Consider the following 22454-nt stretch of genomic DNA (forward strand, 5'->3'; position numbering starts at 1 on the left):
TTAGCCTACAGAATTATTGATTTGGGCAAATCAATTCTACACAGAATAGAATCAGTCACAACCAAAATAACTCAGTGGAAATGAATGGGCTAAATGACATAGAACAGAATGTTGAAAGCATAATCAATTTTTTTACGACCGCTCATGTTATAAGAAGCTCCAAAATCCACTTCATATTAGATATTTTCTAGCTACTCATGATCATATAACGTTACATCATGTAGTCACTCTAAAACTTTAATGATCATGAATTGTATAGTCTTAAAAGCTTTAAAAAAGAATCATTCACATCAGGATACCATCATATGAATGGAAGAAAACAAGACTTACTATGGAATTATTGTTGCACCAATCTGACTGTTATTGTTATACGAATCACAATTAACTTGTTGATCACCATATTTTGGAGCAAAACAACTGAAATCATTTACTAAACAACCAATAGTTAGCTATTAGAAATAAGTAAACTAAGTAGAGTTAAGGTAAATTATGAATCTGATTAGTAGTTAAGTTCTGTAGTTCAGTTAATAGGAAGCAGGGTCGTTAAGTAGAAAACGTTGCAAATTTTAACCATCTTCGTTATTCTGTAATATCGCTTCTGAAATCTAGTCATTCAGGGATATAGATTGTGATCACACGATTATCTTGATGTACAACATACTACATTTGGTCGTCTGGCTAGTTTCAGTAATCCCTTATAGACCTTGTTAACACATTGAGGGTTCACTGAAATATCCCAGTAAAACTTCATGACTCATCTAACTAAAGCCATTGGGAGCAGTCTGAACGAAATGGTTGTCAGGGAGGATAACAATGATCAGCTTGTTAACCTCATCAAAGATATTTACGCCTTCCAGTATGGTTTAATCAGAGAGTCAATAATTTCAGGGAACGATTCTATATTTATTTCTATGCTAGCTAGCACGTAAAGGTACTTAATGCATACATAACATGTATCTCAAGTACCCCCAATCTATGCAATTAAACAACCTTATCAACAGATTAAGCACTCACCTTATCATCTACACCTTAATGATGGCTGCAAGCTGACAAAATTCATGAAAGCTTTTGCTTATGTGCAGGGATATAGTTAGTTAGCGACCAACCACACGCGATAAGACTCCTGACATTGATAAGATGGTCAATGTGACCAAGTACATTACTCCTTATGGTCAGATAAACCATCGACAAACAGCGATCCTAAAGCAACACTTCATCTTTAGTGGACGAGTTACTCATTTCAAACATCCGTGAGTTACCCATAAACATGTCCAGATGACTCTAAATTTCACCAAACCTCTTCCTTAAACAGGTAAATATCGATGAGTAAATATACAGACAAGAGATAATTCGCTTCAACCTCAGACGATGATACAAAAACCTCTACAGCGTACTTGTGGTAACAATTGATCAATCTCTTGTTGGCATATGTTCATCCTGTGCGGACTTCCTCGATATTGCCTAAAGTCACAAGTATTATAAGCAAAGATTGACAGTGGCCAACACTAGAATGCAGGGCGCGTGTCTCATCTTATTTCGGACTCGTCATCTGGATGTACCTGCATCTCAGAGTTGATGCTCGCCCTAGGACTCGAACCTAGTGCTGTTCACTTTAAATGTCATCGCGCTGTCCACTTAGCTACTGAGTCCGGATAGCCATTTACTTGTACAATCGAGTGAAGTTTAAATTCCCTTGGTATTGTTCACTTGAATCGTCCCATTGTTGTTTAGGACTGAAATCGATCAGTCGTTTATGCCAATGAGAAATATCTTTTAATTCCTTAAATTTATATTTCCAACTTTGGATGTTTCAATCTTAAGATAAAACTTATTGACAATATAAATGAAGTATCCTAATTTAGTCATAATAGTCGAACAAGAACTAGATAAGCATAACTAGAATCGAATTTATAATTACGCGACTAGATTAAAACTCTAATGTACACAACAAGGTCAAATTACACTGACAATGAAATATAGTCTGTTAAACAGGACGATATTTCAATGATGAATCTTAGTTTATTGTTACTTACTTACTTATTACTTACTTCACTTACTTACTTACTGCCACCTACTCACTACTCACTCACGCGCTCGCGCCCACTACACTCACTCACTACAACCACCACGCTCACTCACCACTCATCACTCACGCGCGCGCACCACTCCACTCACCACTCACTCCACTCACTCCCACGCACTCACTCTGCACTTGCTACCACCACTTGCACTTCACTTGCCGCTACTTGCACTTCACCTTGCTTCACTCACTTCACTTCACTTGCACTTCACCTTACTTACACTTACTTACTTACTTACTTACTTACTTACTTACTTACTTACTTACTTACTTACACCTGTTACTCCCAATGGAGCAAAAGCGGTCGACCAGCATTCACCAACCCATTCTGTACTGGAAGGTATATTTTCATTGATGTACAAATGAAGCGGAATTCTAGTGACTTGTTTGTAACACGATAGTCATAATAACAGTTTCATTTTCCCAGATAAATTATCTAATACAAATTACTTGATGTAACTTACTTACTTACGCCTGTTACCCTCCTCATGGAAGAGGAGTATAAGTCGCTGTTCATCAGCGGCCAATGATAAATCTTAAATATCAAATAACTGAATAGAACGAATGATCTAGTTTGTTTTAGTTGGTGATATATTCAATGGGTATGACATTGTCAATATGTTGATCACGTAATGATTATTTTATTTACGCTAGTTAGAAACCATTTAGTTAATCATCAAATAAGAAAAATCATAAATACTGAGGAACATTTTGTTTTTGTTGGTGAGACTATAATTTATGGACGACCCTTGAGAGACGCTAAATTGACCTTGAGAGTGTCCACCTGATAACCAGTACCAAATGAAGGTTATAAACTAGTGTGTGAGGAATTAGAATAATGATTTACGGTTGATGATTAAGGTTAAGAATTAGATTTAGGGTTTCCATCAACAACCGGCATCAGCTATAATACCAAAACTCTATTTAGCTAAATGAATGAGTGAATTTCGCGTCAAAACCCAAGACCTGTTATCTTATACCTGATTGGTTCGTTCATAAATTATAGTCTCGCCGTTTTTTCTATAAAAAAATACACTTTTGTATCTAGTCAATATACTCACCATGTAAATTATTAAATAGTTCTTTTGGATTAAATCGATATTGTGGAATAGGATAACCTTTTTGAGTAGTTGAATCCCAATGAATTGCCAAACCCAAAGTGAATGGACTTTGATCTATTGGCGCTATGAAGTATTTCTTATTGGCTTCAAACATGGTATGCTAAAGATTATGAAGAAAGCATTGGTATGATATATATATATATATATATATATATATATATATATATATATATATATATATATATAAAGGTTTGAATCATTTTTTCGGGTTAGCGTTTTTTTTAGCGAGTTAGTTTTTTACGGGATGGGGTCGTTAACTCCATGCCCACCCCTCCTCCTTTATCCGGGCTTGGGAACGGTAGTAGCTCCCGGAGGGACTCTATGAACTAAAATTTCCCTATTGTTAGGCTTTTCTAAAGTTAACTTTATTTATCACTGTGTTAAATGATTTACATTTACATTGGGTTCGAATCTCACGAGGCGGGATCGTGGATACGCATTGCCACTAAGGAATCCCACAATAGAACGAAACGGCCATCCAGTGCTTCCAGGTTTTTCATGGTGGTCTAGCTTCAATTGACTCATAAGGGTATATTATATTATTTAACTATAACTCTTTATGAATTCATTAATAAATATCAACCTAATGAATATCATGTACCTTGATTTTCATATCGTACCTTATCATCAATTGTTTTTTTACGATTTTCCTTCCACAGTCACTACTAACATTTCATTAATGAAGATTTTAAAGTCTGTTGCTCAAGATGAAACTAATGGTATGATTAACGTTTTGAAGGATTTCAACGTTGTGCAAATGTGTAGTTATATTCACTGTTGTATAATATAACCTTGTGGGCCAGGGTAATTTTACAATGGTTTTCAGGAGTACCAGACATCATCCAGACTTTCACGCGATAACCCGAAAAGTACAGCTCAATCCCGTTTCACAGGAGAACCAGACACCATATAGACTTTAATACTACAATCTGAATAGTACAGCTCAATCCTATGGTGCAAACACACAGGTACCCAGCATCCTGGTAGACCAGCAAATATGCAGTCTTAAAATAATCTAGATCTAACCCCTTAACAAATCTCAATAACACATATAATACCCATTTGTTAGGAATAATAATTATTATTTGACTTATTGATGAACTGTGACTGCAGCCTAGTTAATTTAATACCAGAAGGGGTTTTTGTGGACATTATGGTAATTTCAATAGTTCAGATTATGAGTCAATTGAAGCTAGACCACCATGAAAAACCTGGAAGCACTGGATGGCCGTTTCGTTCTATTGTGGGACTCCTTAGTGGCAATGCGTATCCACGATCCCGCTACGCGAGATTCGAACCCAAGACCTATCGGATTTGTAATTTTCGGATTTTGATATTCAAAATTTTTATTTGATCAGTCACCGCTGGCATATGAGCATCCATATCCTCTGTATCTCTCTTACATATCAACGATGAAATCATGAAAACAGATAATGTAGAATTTCATATTCCTTAAGAGCCTTGGTGATTATCGCAACTCAATAACGTAGTAGTTAATACACCTCAATTTGGAGCGATAAGTAATGAATTTTAATCTCAATGTAAGTATCGGAACCGAGGTACTGACAAATCCAAAATAAAATGCAGCAGATTCTCTAAGTTCCAGTGGTAGTCAGTATTATTGATACTGAGCTCTAGGGTAATCGTTAACGTAACCCATTCAAATAATTCCTTCCATACCATTTTTCTTTGCTTAAACTGGTGAGTCTCATGTTAACTTATTATTATTTGAACATATAAATATTGGTACAAACGGGCACCGAATATATATGCACCACAAAACTCAATTGATTTGTGTGTGGGATGTGATACTGCCTGGGTGCCCAAACCGAAGCAGGTGATTTTCTTAGAGGACTACACCGGGAGCTTTTGACCTAAAGGTCTAATCCACAAGGCAGTGGAGCAACGTTAAGAGATACTGTCCCATGGTAGCCGGCCACCAACAATTGGTTTATACGCCGTTTGTTCCTTCAGGATACTGAAGCCCATGTGCACCATTGCTTTGGAATCAGGGTCTTCCAACTCCCTTAGGTGAACTCTCCGTGTACACTAACCCGGTTAAAGTGCCGAACATTCGCTTTTCGTGCTCTCGATTTCGTAAACAACACCCGTTTTGCGAGAAAGCAGTGAGTAGGACTTCCTTATCAGTGGTTGTATGCACGTGGCTATATGAGAGCATATGGAGAGAGTGAGCTGACTCTCCTCACCCTCGGCTGCACCAGGGCATTTGGGAGTCATATTAACTATTGCCCCTTTTACTTGCGAACCGTAATTGAATAAGTATATCCTTCACATAAAATGAAGTTGTCTCTAGTCCTGTTACATAAATCTTGCTCAGTAATAACTTAAACAGGGGACTATCTACTAATTAGTTAAATTACTTCTGTGAACTCAATAACATTGTCAGTTAACTTCAAGAATGAAACCTAGTTTAAGTCAAGATGTAAATTCTTGATTGAATGTTGACTGAGGATCTTAAATGGTTGGAGATAGCTGACAGAAAGCTATGTGCCTAATCTCATGTTAGTTGCCACTTATCAAATCATCAACAATCTTCATACAAATGACGTTTTTTTCAAACAATTCAAATAGAACCCAATTCGCAATCACAGACACTACTACCACGATACTTATACAGTGATTGAAAATTATTTTACGAAAGATCAGATGCAGACGTAAAGGCGAGGATTGGCAAAGCAAGAGCCGCATTCTTGCAGTTGAAGAACATATAGAACTCAAAACAGCTGTCAACCAATATCACAGTGAGAATCTTCAATACGAACGTCAAGACAGTTCTACTGTACGAAGCTGAAACGTGGAGAACTACAAACATCATCAAGAAGGTGCAAGTATTTGTAAATAGATGTTTATGTTAGATGCTCAAAGTCCGTTGGTCGGGAACCATCAACAACAGCCTACTGTGGGAGAGAACAAACCAGCTCCCAAATGAAGAGGAAGTTAGGAAAAGACGTTGTAAGTGGATAGGACATAAATTACGGAAAGCATAAAACTGCATCAAGAGGTAACTGCTAACTTGGAATCTTGTAAGGAAACGGAAAAGCAGAAGGCCAAAGAACACATTACGTCGGAAATAGAAGCAGATAGGAGGAGGATGAATGAAAACTGGAAAGAGTTGGAAAGAAGAGCCCAGGACAAGGTTGGATGGCGAGTGTTGGTGGGTGGCCTATGCTCCTCCACGAGGAGTAACAGGCGTAAGTATGTAAGCAGTCAGTAATATCACTTATTTAAGGCAGAATTTTAGCTAGTAAAGGTATTATTATCGATAGTTTTATTCTTTATTAATTGAGCTTACAGAATTCACATCTGACAGATAGTTACATTTAACTGTAACACTAAACTTTGCATAAAAGTCTCCATGTAATTCACGAGTTTATGTTTGTATTATGGTGGTGGGCTAGAAGCATATAATGTAAAGAAATCTGTTCAGTAGTTGAGATTCAAATAACCACCTTTAGATAAAATGTACAATAATCTACCATTTAGGTAAAAAAATTCAACCCTATATTAATTATTAAATCATTATACTGAATTCACTTAGTGTTGTTTTACTTGTATCTTTTCATTGTTACTTAGGACTGCAATTGATCAGTCTCATGTTGGCATGCGTGCATCCTGTACGGACTGCCTCGATATTGCCTGAAGTCACAAGCATTATAAACAAAGATGGATAGTGGATAGCAGTGGAATCCAGTACGCACGTTTCGTCCTATTTGGGACTCGTCAGCTGGATATACCTGCATCCAAGATTTGTCTATCAGGACTCAGTAGCTAAGTAAATAACGCGATGGCGTTCGAAGTGAACGGTACTGGGTTCGATACCCGAAGTCAACATCAACACTGCGATGCAGGTACATCCAGCTGAAAAGTCCGAAATAGAATGAGACGCGCATCTTGCATTCCACTGTTAGCCATTATCCACCTTTACATTATACTGAATGATTAAGTATTGAAATAAAAATATGTGAAATCATTTAGTAAAATTATGTAATCAGTTTCACGTACATAATTGTCAACCACTATATTGGTATCCATGTCTAATGATGTTTTCTCTCTATTGATCATTGCATTTCTTAACTAAAATATAGATCCATACAACAACAACAAAGAAGTTTAATAAATTATTGAAGTGTTTTGTTGAATTATAGAATAGATCCAACTACAATATAAAATCAATAGAATAAGTACTGAACTCCTCGAAATACACAACTACTCAATATTTTGTATCTCTGTCCTTTGTGTTCCACATGTCAAACGTTATAGTTTTCATACATGACTACTACTTATGTCTGTCGACACAAGCAGTATATAATACAAATCGTAAATGGAAACCCTGGCCAGCAGAAGACTAAGAAGATCAAGTTGAAGAGAATAGAAACGGAAATAGAAAGAAATTGCAGAATGTAAAGAACAAATGATGCAAATTCGCCAATGAAATAACCAATGTATGGTTCTCAGATTTTACCAAGATATTCTGTAATTTAACATCAATACAATTTGGTCGGCTCCGCTCGAATGTTCGTTCATTACAGTATAAATGATACCTATCATAACTAAGTATTCTGAATCTAAAGATCCTTGAAGTAATCTACATGATTATCTCCATCGATGAGAACGAGGTAGGAAAGAATTTATGAAATTGTATACTGATACCACCTACTATATAACTCCACCTGGAGCCCCTTCGTTGGGAGCATGGGGTTAGCAACCCCGTTCTGTAGAAAACTAACTCACTAACAAAACGCTAACCATAAAAGCGGTCGGTGGCCTATGATCCATTGGGAGTAACAGGAGTAAGTAAGCAAGTAAGTGAGTAAATAAGTACAACCTACTATATGGGAAAAGAATGTTTTGTCGGTAGTTAAACTAACAGTCACGATGATGATTCCTCAAGTTGAAACGTCTTCCGTATCAAAATAGTTTTCTTGATTCATTTCAAACCAAGTTTAATGAACATTACTTCAAATGGTTAAATTCTAAGACAAGAAAACCTCTAACATTACTAGGAGAAATGTTATATCTGATTTTTAGGCTGGTGATCAAACATAACCCACCATCTCATAGTTAAGGAAATGAACCAGTTTGAAATACGCTTCATCGTTCTTATTTATACGCCTAAACATAGCGGTTTCCTCTTCAGTCTCAGCAATTATAAGTATTGTAACTGGGTCATTATTGAAATAGTTAAGCTACTATTGTTTCCCCCCATCTTTTCTCTTTTGAATACAGTTTTTATTTCAAGCAATATTTCATATTTTTGATTGAGATCATGAATTAATTGATGTTAGACCATCATTGAAAACCTGGAAGTGAGCACCCACGATCCCCCTCGAGGGACTCGAACTCAGGGCTTTCGGTTTCGCCTGTGGATGCTTAACCTCTAGATCACTGACACCCCTCTCATTTCTTGAATAACTTAACGTCATACTTCTAATCAGTTTGTAGGAGAACTTACTAAAAACCAACCACTACATCGAAATGAAAGAATAAATAGGAAGAATAAGAAGTGTCACAACAATGAATGATTTCACATGTCGAACTGCATAAAAAGTATAGTTGATGAACACCAAACTACTCACTATTATTAAGTAGCATGATTTAATAAATAAAAAACTAGCAAGGACAGAATGAAACTTAAACGGTTGATATTTTAAGATCGGTATTATAGGTCCCCACGTTCAGTATTTCATTTTTCCCCAATCCATACTGTTTTAGATTAAAAGAAGCCACATATCTGTCATTTGATGACAAGGGTTTATGTGATGCTATCAATCTTCGGTAATAAATTTCGGATGTATATATTAAGACAAATAAAGAGCCTAGTCGATAACAATGTTTTTAAGACAACTATTGCATATACTTCAACTATATGCACAACACCAGACCAAAACATGGCACAAGTCCATGAAGTCACTGACAAGTAGACTGAGTCATATTGGCAGGTGTAGACTATTTGGTTGGGGACCGCGAGATTATAGCAACCAATGGTTAGAGACCCTGAATGACATGACTCAAAATCGTTTGCAATGGCACAGGTTCATCCACTCTTTGTGTTCTCCCAAATTCTAATCCTCTAAATTCTTCATGTCCCTTTCTTTATTTTCTCTTTCCAAATTTGTTTCACTGGATTATACTCTTTGAATAACATCTTCAAACCCTAATTTTTCTGATTACAGCTTATGATTTTACTACATCTAGCACTACGGGATTTGAATCGACAACTGCATCTCTGTGCTTATGTGGTATGGCAACTCTAACTGATGTACGTACGTACGAAGTTCTATGTTGTTACTGACTGACTGATATGCACAAGATAAATAATAAACTTACAGTTGTATTATAATCCGGCGTACCAGACCACTAGAAATCAATCAGAAGAAAAAGAATTAACACATTTACATACTGGATTAGATTCTAATTACAGAATCTATAAATAGTTCTCAAAAAATCTCTACCTAATTGAAATAGAAGGCGATGAAGAATCATCACATCAGAATATGTAATGTTTCTAAAGGTAGTGTCATTTGAAAAAATACAGTCGCCACTCGCATCATTAAACAAAACAGATGTGAAGATAAGGTGCACTTGATAAAAAGGCCACGGTTATATTCTTTCCATTAAAAGAAGAACTCAGTGATTAAATGTGGTTTAAAACAATTTGATATTGGGATAGGGGAGAAGATTTATAGCTCAGGTGGATGACTTTGATTAAGTCTTTTTCTCTGGTCTAGATGATATGATTGTGGATCTTTCATCGTTATTCTGAATGAAATCATCATTACAAACTACAGGATAGAAGTGAAGTGTTTGAATTTCTTCATATATGGCTCACAGCTTGTTCTGTAGATCTCGATGTTGATTGGTTATTGTTGACCTTTAACCTGTCATTGTTAACTTCTTTGAAAGTTAATTTCGTTTGCTAAAATAATGTTTTATCGTAAGACAGAAAGGTGTTAATTATTTTTTTTTTAAAACGCCTCTCTTTTTACAAATGTACTTTTAACAGAGACAATCTGCTTACTATGTGATTATATTGAAAACAACAAACTCTATGTCGCTATTCCAATACACTGTTCGAAGGAACTACTTCTTCAATGAGTTCATTGAGTTTTACAGATAGACTGATGGCACAGTGATGGTGTCACCACTCGGCCCACTTCTAGCTGACTGTTCCATTCATAATCTCGAAAACACTATACTTAGACCAATAATCGACAGCTACTCAGACAATATTTTCATTATTTGTGACAAGAATATCAATATCGACGACATCTTAGACACGTCCAATAATTGTTATCAATCAATTAAGTTCACCATGAAATCAGAGTTGGATTTAGAATTAAACTTTTTAGATCTTTAGGTAAAAAGTATATAGAAAACTAACATGGAATAGTCAGTACATGAATTCCCGAAATTAGGTCCCATTGAAGCAAAAGAGAAACCTGATTCATCCTCTTTGTACGAGAGTTGGACGTATTTGTACCGACGATACAATCGACAAAGAACTTGATCAACTGCGGAAGATACTGATCAACAATGAGTATCTAACTGGATTCGTTGAGGAGAATCTGAAGCCAAAACAACAACGTGAAAAGTGTCCACAGCACCAAATAAGACTCTTCAAAAACTTTCAGTTTTTAAGGAAATACTGCGACAAAAATGCTGAAATACAGACTTTCAAGATTTCTAAGAAAAGCATCCTATTCAGTTTAACTTCGCATTACCTTTTCCAATCGACCTATGATTCGAAGTTGTGTAAAGAATATGTTTTCGCTTTGGGCCTAATCATAGATGCTATCCGAGTGAAGACCGGTGTCAGACAAGGTTGCTTATTATCGCCCTTTCTCTTTTTTCTGATGATTGAAAGACCTCCACATCTCAAGGAAAGTATAGAATACAATCTACAGCTTGGATGGAGCTAAACGATTTGAACTTTACAGATGACATAGCTCTTCTATCCCATACACAGCAACAAATGCAGGTGATAACAGTCAGTGTAGCAGCAGCCTTTACATCAGTGGGTTTCAACGTACACATACAAAAAAGGAAGTTCTTGAAATACACCACAGTAAGCACCAACCCAATCACACTTGATGGAAAAGCTCTGCAAGTTGCAGGAACGTTTACGTACCTGGGCAGCACCACTGATAAATAAGAAGGATCAGATGTAGATGTAAAGGCATAGATTGGCAATCCAAGGGCAGCATTCATACAACGGAAGAAAATGTGGAACTTGAGACAACTGTCAACCAACACTGAAGTCAGAATCTTCAATACAAACATCAAGATCGTTCTATTGTACGGAGCTGAAACTTGAAGAACTACCACAACCATCATCAAAAATGTACAAATATTTCTAAACAACTGTGTACGCAAGATACTTAATGTCCTTTGACCGGATACCATCAACAACAGATTACTGTGGGAGAGAACAAACCAACTTCCATCTGAAGAGAAAATTAGGGAAATACAATGGAAGTGGATAGGACATACATTTCGGAAATCATCCGCGTGCACCACGAGACAAGCGCTAACTTGAAATGTTGAACGGAAACGGAAAAAAGGAAGATTAGCAAATAAATTTCACTGGCGATTGAAGACAGACATCAAAAGGATGGATTGTGGTTAGAAACAGCTGGAAAGGAGAGCTCACGACGAGGTTGGTTGGAAAATTCTTGTCAGTGATCTCCGCCCCACAAGGGGTCATAGGAGTCACAGGATGAAGAGTAAAATCGGCGACCATTAACAAAGTTAGGTTCTTAATGTAGGGAAACATTTGTAAAGCTAAAACTTACTGGATCAATTTTAACATCTTTCCTTACTTCCACTTCATTGATATCAACATTCTGGTAGTAACTTTTCAAAAGAGCTTTATACTACAAAATGAAATAGACCAAAGATAAAGAAAAGAAAATGGCATGAAAAGAAAAGCTACCTATCTGATTATTATATTTGAGATTTGTTAAGTGCTATTACAGAAGTTTTCCGTGTAGAAGTGAGTATTGTTAAACGTCTACATGAGTTATCTTAACTTTTAGACGGTTGATCCATTCTTATCTTTCTATTCATTTTATCATTTACATTTGTGATCTTGATGTATAGGCACATCTAGGCGTACAATCAGACAACTGAGCTAATGTATTATTGAACACCCCCGTTCGTGGTTAGGAATAGATATAATCAAAACAATATTCAGCTCTGTTCTATCACACTTGATCTATGACAGTCATATAGTAGATAGAAATAGGTTATTTCAAGTGACTTGTCGCATACCTATTAACTTTCGTTATGGAGTTCAAACTCGTCTCCTACACATAGCAGAAGATATAAGGATTCGAGCTAACAATCTAAACCTTTGTATTCATAAGCAATTTGTAAAACTCTTATCTCAAATTATAGATTTTATTTATTATTATTTTCCATACTCATTGGTTTATTTGGTTTCACCCTTTTAAAAAATATACCCTTCATTGTCCAACTATCTGGACACTCCCTATTAAATAATTTTATAATTACCATGTGCTCATTACAGACTAGCTTCGTGAGGGAATTCTCGGAGTTCTAGTGGGAAGCCGTGACCAGTGAAGCTAATCCATGTCGAGTAGAGACACGTATCTACCTCAGTACAATGGAAGATGGTCGCACAACTTCGTGGATTGATTGAGGTTAGACATTAACACCGTTGGTTGTCGGCCCAGTAGTCTAATAGGTTATAGGTTCGCACGCGCGACTGAAAGGCCCTGGGTTCGAATCCTGCGAGCGGGATCGTGGATGAGAACTGCTGATTAGTCCCACAATAGGACGGAACGGCCGTCCAGTGCTTCCAGGTTTTCAATGGTGGTCTAACATTAATCGGTTCATGATCTCAATCAAAAACTTAACAATCTCCACAACCCCTAAACTGATAATTTTATAACTTTTAATGAATATGTCTAGTTTCTTAGATCATTGACCAACATTCCTATTATTAAACATTGATTCAAGCCTTTATTATTACCCACATCACAACTAGGACACGTGTCCCCCAATTGCTCTGATATGGCAGAGGGTGGGGAAAGTTCACTCTCCCTCTTGAAATGCTCTCACATGACCACGTGTATACAACCACTTCCAGGAGTCATACTCACTGCCTTCTCATGGCGGGGATGTTGTTTACAAAATTGAGAGGATGAAAAACGAATATCCACCGCTTTAACTGGGTGGGTGGACACCAAGAGTTCACCAAGGAGAGTTAATAAACCCTGATTCCCAACCAATCGTGCACATGGGCTCCGGGATCGTAAGGAAACAAATAACGTATGAACCTATTGTTGGTCACCGGCTACCATGGGACTGCATCTCCTGACGTTGCTCTACTGCCTTGTGGATCATACCTTTAGGTCGAAGGCTTGGGGTGTAGTCTCCTAAGTAAACCACCTACTTCGGTTTGGGCACCCGGGCCAATATCCCAGCCCTCACATAAATCTTATCCGCCAGAAACATGTGGTAAACACTACATTGAATAAATAAGTGATTAATCACACAAGCTCTGATAGTCTTTACTGTTCGTCACATAAGGACACCAAGGGAACCTGAATGCAAACTTTAACTCGCAGTCAGATTTCTAAGTTTTTCTTATCTGGACTACAGTTGTTTTACTAGATAGGGATAGGATAGATTCTGCCTATATTTGAATGATTCCCCTGAATTACGGAAGGTTATCAATTTGATATCCAATAAAAGCTGAAGGAAGTTAAACTTACAACAAAACGGTAGTCTTTAATGCTTCACTAACTGATTTCGGCTCTAAATGGAATCTGTATTTTCAATGAATATACTTATTGAGTTCAATACTTAAAATTATTTCAAAGTGAAACCAAAAAAAAACACAACTTACAACGGGTCGATAATCTGGATGAAATAAAACAAACCCATTATTATCCACAGCAAACAAATAATTGTTGGCACCAATCTGCAAAGATAAAAATCAATAAATATACCATTAATGATTGAATGCATGAGTCAGTTAAAGCTAGACTACTATAAAAACCTGGAACCACTGGACGGCCGCTTTGTCTTAGCATGGGACTCCTCAGCAGTGCACACCCATTGTCCTGCCTTGCTGGACTCCAACTCAGCACTTATCAGACTCGTGCGTGAGAGCTTAATCACCAGACTACTGAGATGGCCGGCATCCAATGGTGTTAATATCTAACTTCAATCAATCCACGAAATAAATCTTTATTTAATGTAGAAGTACATTCCAAGTAAAACAGAACTCAAAACGTTTTATTGGAGTTCAAATCGACTTATGGATAAGTGTGAAACGCGCAAGTATTTATAAGTAATTTCAAGATGTTCTTAAAAACCAGCTACTACTAAGTTCGCTCGTTCAAGGTGGGAAATTTAACTTTCTGAGTATCATACGATAATCTCAAAACAGAGATTCAAAAAATCATTCTATGATTAGGTACATTTGAATTTTGGGGATATACTGAATTTTCCCAATAGTTAATTATAACGGACAAGAAAAATGATTCAGTATAGACAATAAACGATAACTTGTACATAGTAACGCGATAATCTGTTACATAATGATCCAATGGGGTTTCCCGTGAGGGTTCGAATCCCATCTCCGTCGCCAGTTGTTATATCTAGAGCTTAGATTCTGAATATACCGTGTATAACTTGAACACTCGAACGCTACAACACACCCAAGTCGCAAACGAGAAGACAGAAAACAAGTGGAAGGAATGCTATTTCAAAAACAGGTACAATGCTGTCAGGTATTTAGTGTGTTTAGTAAAAACAAAATCATCTTTATAGTCCTCTAATCCGCATACAGGGGGTTATTAGCATTTGTCCAATAGGAAGCTCTACGTAGGGATCCTGGAATATTCTTCCAAAAGATGGTTGGATGGAATATCTCTGCTCTTTCTGAGCTTCATAGGGCTTCTTCGAGTTCACTCGTGGACTGTCCTCACAGGCAACAACAGGAAGAATACTAATAAATGCATTATAATATGAACATGTTGAAGAGAGATTTTGTTGGAGAGATCCAGAAAATTCCTCGAAAAAAGCCAACGAAGGCTCTAAAAACACTCAGAAACATCTTATCTAATCAGCATTCACTGGGAGTTGTCCAAGAAACATTTAGAAATTGAAAAGTCACATGCTACGTTTCTGATTGGATGATTACCTATACTGCTACTATGTTTGGTAGCTTCCCAGAAATTTCCGGAAACCCAAAGTCATCCTAAATACTATAAAATCACTAGATTTTCTGTACATGATCGAACTTTTGAAGTAAAGAGTCTCCTCTGTGTTTGACGCCTCTTCTCTCGTGTTTAAGTCGCTGTGTAGATATTGTCAGAGGGTTACTAGAACAGCTTAGAAGCCGAATCAAGTCTTCAGTCAGAAGGCTTATCAAATTTATTTTACACACAAACCTACCTTAATGTTCGGTTGTTTCAAGGTAACATCATTAACTGAATCAATATTACCAAAAACATCCTATAAGATGAAACAGAGTCACCAAACACGATCAATGATGGTGGATTAAACTCATTTTGAGGAGCTTAAGGATCAACGAAGATTGTCAGTAGCCTTCTGATTTATAATCAGGGAACTATCGACGTGAATGAAAGATATCTAGCATTTCTCCCGTGTTGTGTTTCATCTAAGACAAGAGTTCGATATTACCTCAATGACTAGAACCATGCCACAAACAATCCACTATCTGCTAACTTTCCAGAAGTACAACGTTCATATCACACGTAACGTTCTGCAACTAGTGACCTCACTACATCATTTGAGCATGCATTCTTGAAAATGTAAGTTATTACTGTTTTTCTAAGCAATATACATGAAAACCGTTGAACGGTAAAGATAAAATTTATCGATATAGACGTCAGAATAAATCTCATTCATTCATTTATACATATCGGAGTGGACATCAATTCTGGGATCTAGATACATCCAATTGACCAGCCCAAATAGGATGAAACGCATGTCTTGAATTCCACGAATAGTTTAGTCATCTATTGAAGGTCATGAAACTGAAGTGATTCTCAACTGATAAATAAATGTTAAAAAAAATTTCAAAAGTCATTACTTACTTTCCATCCACGTAGTGTATCCTGAAAAGATTGTAATGGTATATCAACTCCAGCAACTCCAAGAAGATTTCCTTCCTTTAACCTTTTCTGTGAACCAAAAAAATTGGATGATGTGAATACTTATGAAATAAAAAATGAATGCTCATACGAGGTCATTCTTCGAGTTGTATATTATTTAGTGATCTTCGAAGAATACACAGTAGTTGTTTAAAACACCGAAACATATGTTAGTACGGAAATTATTATAATTTCAATAGTTGAGATCATGAGTCAATTGAAACTAGACAACCATGGGAGGTCTTGAAGCACTGTAAGGTCGTTTCGTCTTGTTGTGGGACTCCTCAGCAGTCTGCATCCACGATCCCGCCTCGCAAGATTTGAACACAGGACCTATCGGGATCGCGCGCAAGCGCTTAAACTCTAGACCACTGAGATGGCCGGTATCCAACGATGTTAATGCTTAACTTCAACTAATCCACGAAATTGAGCGACACATCCACCATTGTATTGATAATTCTAAATCGTTGTACATTTCCATTAACGAATTATAGCTATATTATGTTAATTCACTCAGTCAAACGATAGTAAACTGTAAATCATATTGCTAATAGGTTTCTAAGTCAGATAAGATGGTATCAACAGAGTAATACGAAATTATCAGTATAGGGTTGTGGAGACTATTATATTAGTGATTGAGATCAAGAACCCGTTGATGTTAGACCATCATTGAGAACCTGAAAGCAATTGACGGCCGTTTCGTCCTAGTGTGAGATTCCTCAGTAATGCGCATCCACGATCCCGCTCGCGAGATTCGAACACAAGGTCTTCAGTCTCGCGCGCGAACGCTCAACATACTAGACCACTGAGCTGGCCGACATCCAATGGTGCTAATGTTTAACCTCAATCAACCCACGAAATTGTGGGACCATTTTCCATTGTACTCACGTAGATACATGCCTCTACTCGACATGGATTAGCTCCAATGGTCACGGCTTCCCACTAGAACTCCGAGAATTCCCTCACAAAGCTAGTCACTAGTGAGCACATGGCTATTATCAGAGTGGTTTCACAAAATATGAAAACCATCGATGGAATACATAATTTGTACATTTTCCACATAAAATTACAGAATGTCTTACCAAAATATGAGAACCATACAGTAAATACTTCATTTGCAAAATGTCAATCAATTGTCTCAAGCTTGACTGTTCCTTTTGCAAATATCAGTTCGTCGTCTCAGATTTCATCGTTCCTGAATTTTCATACCAATCGCTTTCCGTTCCTGTTCTTTCCTACTCGATCCTCTACTGAAATACATTCTATTTCTGACTACTGTTATATACTACTACTTATATGGATATAAGTAGCTCATATCACAAACGACTATATTTCTTCATCTGATTGGAGTAACCTAGTCAGTATTGAAAACCAGACAGTAGAATAATGCTTACCTAATGTATATAACGTATATAACTTACAAACTTACAGCTTTATTTGTTTTATCGTAAACAGCTTTTGCTACTGATGTATACATTTTAGGTAATTCTTCTTTTGATGCAATCATAGTATCCTATAGTTATATATAAGAAAGAAACATTTACTGATTAACTTCAAATAAAAAGGAGAAACGCATATGAACAAAGAAGTAAATGACTTTTAAGCAGTCAATTTTCAAGGATTGCTCGGTTGAATTAAATTTATTACAACAGCTATTATTCAACCACTATAAAGATATAAATTCACTTGGTGCTGTTTATGAGTATCTTCCCATTGTTATTTAGGACTGCAATTGACCAGTCTCGTGTTGGCATGTTTTCATCCTCGATATTGTCTGAAGTCACAAGTATTATAAACAAAGATGGATAGTGGATAGCAGTAGAATCCAGTTTGACGCGCGTTTCGCCCTAGTTCGGACTCGTCAGATGAATGTGCCTGCATCTCAGAGTTGATGTTCACTTTTGGACTCGAATCCAGTACTGTTCGCTTCAAACGTCATCGCGTTATCCACTTAGCTACTGGCTATCAAAACTCGATAGCTTATAATGCTTGTGAATTAAAGCAATATCGAGGCAGTCCGTACAGGATGCACATATACCATACAAGAGACTGATCAGTTGCAGTTCTAAATAACAGTTGGAAGATACAAGTAAACAACACCAAGTGAATTTAAAACTTCACCCCATTGCATAAGCAAATGGCTACCAGGATTCAGTAGCTAAGTGAATAACGCGATGGCGTTTCAATTGAACGGTACTGGGTTCAAATTTCAGAGTGATCATCAACTCTGAGATGCAGGCACATCCATCTGACGAGTCCGAACTAGGACGAAACGCGCGTCCAACTGGATTTCACTACTAGCCACTATTCATCTTCACTATAAATATAGTCTTTACTATTATACAATAGAAAGTGTTGTTTCAAATGTAGGAGAGAAATATAGTTTATTGAGTAGTATTAAACTAACTGTAAATACCAAATTTGTAACCTGATCAAAATGAGTATAAATATCTTTGAAAAAAATATAGTATCTTAGTAACTAACTTACAATTCTGACAGGATCTGGCTCCATGAGCATATTTTGCATAAATCCATTCATGAATGAACGATTGGGTATATTCTGAAGAAAAATAAAATCAGTTAAGAACAAATACAATTGAATTTGATTAACCGTGAATTCCAATGTTATTTTATTAATAAACATTTAAATTGTTGCCAAGTGGAAAAGTATAACCTAAACTGGAGATTAGCGCTTTCTTTCCGCAATACACGGGATATTCTGTAATGAACATGATAATAATTCAAATAGTACCATAGCACCAGATTTATTTTCAAGTGTCAATGTTGAAAATCTAAATTTTATAATAGGGTTAGGTTTACAGAGGTTTGATACATCCCTTACTGATAAATATCGGGATGGTGAATGCGTACTGCCACTGAGAAATCCCAAAGTAGAATAAAACAGCCGTCCAGTACTTCCAGGTTTTCCATGGTGGTCTAGCTTTGATCGATTCATGATCTTAACTATTAAAATTTTGATAAGTATAACAGTTAGGTTCACTAGTTTCTACCTTAAATAATAAATATCATTTGAACAGATTATTGTCATTTCTAACCTGTAAGTAGTAGTATGAAAGCAGTCCGTTTGAATAAGTACTAACTGACGGAGTGTGTCGTTACTATCTGTTATTATTCAAATTATATTTTGTGTAAGGTACATAGATCAACATTATGGATTTTTAGTAGCCCATATGAACTGGTACTCTATTTATCGTCAGTGTTATTCACACTGATGATTTATTGAAGTCATAGTGAGTCCGTTTCGATTATACTTGTGACAACATAAGGATTCATGTTGTCTGAAAACAAGAATCTGTTGTAAACCATATCGAGAAGAACAAAATAAGCAAACTGACTGAATTAGTTATTTCTTTTTATACTACTAGTTCATTCATTCTTTCAATACAAATCCTACTCACCCTTAACCTTTCATGTTAGATGTTAGTTAAACTCTTGTATAATGTCTATCATAACTCGATTCATTCGAATGAATTCTGCATATTATCAGATACAATTAGCTATCAGAATTCTTCCATATATAGATATCTTAGTAGGTTGATCAGAAAAAAAACTGGGATGAGATTGAGCATTACCAGTAGTTACCAACTTCAATCATAAGTTTCTGCCAGTCAGGAATACATTTCTTTCGGCATAGATGATAAAGTTCATAATTTTGTAGATCACAAATCTTTTAGGGTATGATTAATTTTTCGATTGTGATTAATGAACCGTGACCAGTGGAGCTAATCCATGTCGGGTAGAGACACGTATCTACCTCAGTACAACGGAAGTTGGTCGCGCAATTTCGTGGATTGGTTGATGTTAGACACTATCACCATTGGATGCCGGCTATTGGTCCAGTTGGTTAAGCGTTCGCGCGCGAGACTGAAGGCCCTGGGTTGGAATCTCATGAGCGGGATAGTGGATGAGCACTGCTAAGGAGTCCCACAATAGGACGAAACGGCCGTCCAGTGCTTCCAAGTTTCCAAAGGTGGTGGTCTAACATCAATTGGTTCATGATCTCAATCACAAAACGTGATGATCTCCACAACCCTATACTGTATGACTAATTATTTTTCAAATATTTTATTGCAATAAAGAAATTCGTCAGTAACTATCATCATTTACATAGAGACTACTAAACAACGGAAGTTATACAAATACTCTTTTCTTCCCTCTCAAATTTGTCAACTCTATGAAAAAAGTTCCTAGATTTTTTGGGGGGAGGTGGCGGAGGGGAGGAGAGTTGTTTAGAAATGCATATGATCAAAGTAATGGGTTAATTTCTTCAACTTACCATGATATAAGGATTTGAGAAATTCTCCGGTTTTAGTTTCTAAAAAAAACAATTATCATGTAAAAACACAGTGCGTTAGAACCATTTCAATCAAATTTTGTATTCCGTCCCCCCTTTTGACATTTCAGTCACAACCTGGTAAACACTTTTTTACTTTCTTTGTAACTTTTCACTATACTACTTATTTATGGTTTAAAGTATGCTACTAAATATTATTATGAATACAAAAGAGTTAGCTCAAATAGGTTGTGTTTAATGTGAAGTGGTCAATATTATAATTGTAATGTAACACCATACGAAACAAGGTTGTATGGACTGGTATGCTGAATTCTGAGCTACATTTATTGGATTCTAGTATATAATGCTTGGATAGGACATACATTGAAGAAAGCACCCAACTGCGTCACAAAGCAAACCCTTACTTGGAATCCTCAGAGCCAAAGGAGAAGAAGAATAAAGAACACATTACGTCATGAAATGGAGACAGACATGAAAAGAATGAATAACAATTGGATAGAACTAGAAAGGAAAGCCCAGAACAGAGTGGGTTGGAGAATGCTGGTCGGTGGTCTATACTCCACAGGTGAAAGGAAGTAAGTAATATAATGCTATATTTTAAAGGAACATCCTGTATATGAATTTGAATTCAGAGGTAAATAGATGTGTATCTAAATCAATAATTCACAATATCATGCTAAATCATAAGACCAATAAAATGAGAGACTGGTAAATAATCTATAAAGTGTAATTAACAAAGCACAGATATCTTGTTGATGAGGACAAACCGCCAGCAGTCTATTTTTCGGGAGGTTTTAGAGCAAATACTTTACAACTATCAGACAAGAACTTTTAGTAGCTCAAGATCTGACTCTAAGTAGATCGTTTACTGCTTGTTATCGAAATGGACATGTCGCCAATCTTCGTATATATAATCATCGAATTAACTCGCGTTAGTGAATAACAGAATCAAATAAGTCAAATACGAGAATGAATTCTTGAATACAATTGTTGATCGGAATGCGTAGCAAGACGAAATGACGTGTAAGTGAGCTTACTCAATTTAATCGAGCATGAATCGATAATTATAGTCAGACAAAAACAAGCTACAGAGATGTAATGAGTAAGATAAGAAATGCACACACATATGCTTAAATTAAAACAGTCATGGTTGATAAGCGAATAAGTGACAGGGTAAAAATGTGACTTGAGAATAAATTGGTCTGTCCATAGGCTAGAGTAATCTATGTGGGCTTGAAATAGCACCAGCCCATACAAGCTACAAAGATGTAGGGCCCCAAGTGCCCTGGTACGGCCGAGGATGGGGAGAGTCGGCTCTCTCCAAATGCTCTCATATGACCACTTTCATACAACCACTGCCAGAGTAGTCCTACTCACTGCCTTCTCGTGGCATTACTGTTGTTTACTAAATTGAGAGGACGAAAAGCAATTTTCCAGCGATTTAATCGGGTTGCTGGATGCGGCGAGTTCACCTAGGGGAGTTGGAAAACCCTCGTTCCAAACCAATGGTGCAAATGAGCTCCAGGATCCTGAAGGAACAAATGACATATGAACCAGTCGTCGGACATCTCCTTACGTTGCTCCACTACCTTATGGACTAGACCTTTAGGCCAAAGACTCCGGGTGTGACCCCCTAAAGAGACCACCTGCTTCGGATTGGGCACCCAGGCAGTATCACAGCCCACATACAAATCAAGTGAGTTGTGTGGCGCATATGTATTCGGTGCTCCTTTGTGCCAATATTTATGTGTTCAAATAAATAGCAT

The 22454-nt window shown here is 36.7% G+C and overlaps 1 protein-coding gene across 1 annotated transcript in view; it reads right to left on the minus strand.

Annotated features, from left to right (window-relative positions):
* CACNA2D4_2 (Voltage-dependent calcium channel subunit alpha-2/delta-4) overlaps positions 1 to 22454 on the minus strand; it is a gene marked incomplete at both ends in the record, with an annotated part of 66849 nt that overhangs the window by 26646 nt on the left and 17749 nt on the right. The window contains 6 exons of the mRNA XM_051219242.1: positions 3142 to 3301; positions 14096 to 14170; positions 15652 to 15711; positions 16317 to 16403; positions 17803 to 17886; positions 18862 to 18933. Of these exons, the coding sequence (XP_051068458.1) occupies positions 3142 to 3301; positions 14096 to 14170; positions 15652 to 15711; positions 16317 to 16403; positions 17803 to 17886; positions 18862 to 18933 (538 nt within the window). The remainder of the gene's footprint in view (positions 1 to 3141; positions 3302 to 14095; positions 14171 to 15651; positions 15712 to 16316; positions 16404 to 17802; positions 17887 to 18861; positions 18934 to 22454) is intronic.

Source organism: Schistosoma haematobium, chromosome 2, assembly GCF_000699445.3.
Source record: "Schistosoma haematobium chromosome 2, whole genome shotgun sequence".
NCBI lineage: Eukaryota > Metazoa > Platyhelminthes > Trematoda > Strigeidida > Schistosomatidae > Schistosoma > Schistosoma haematobium.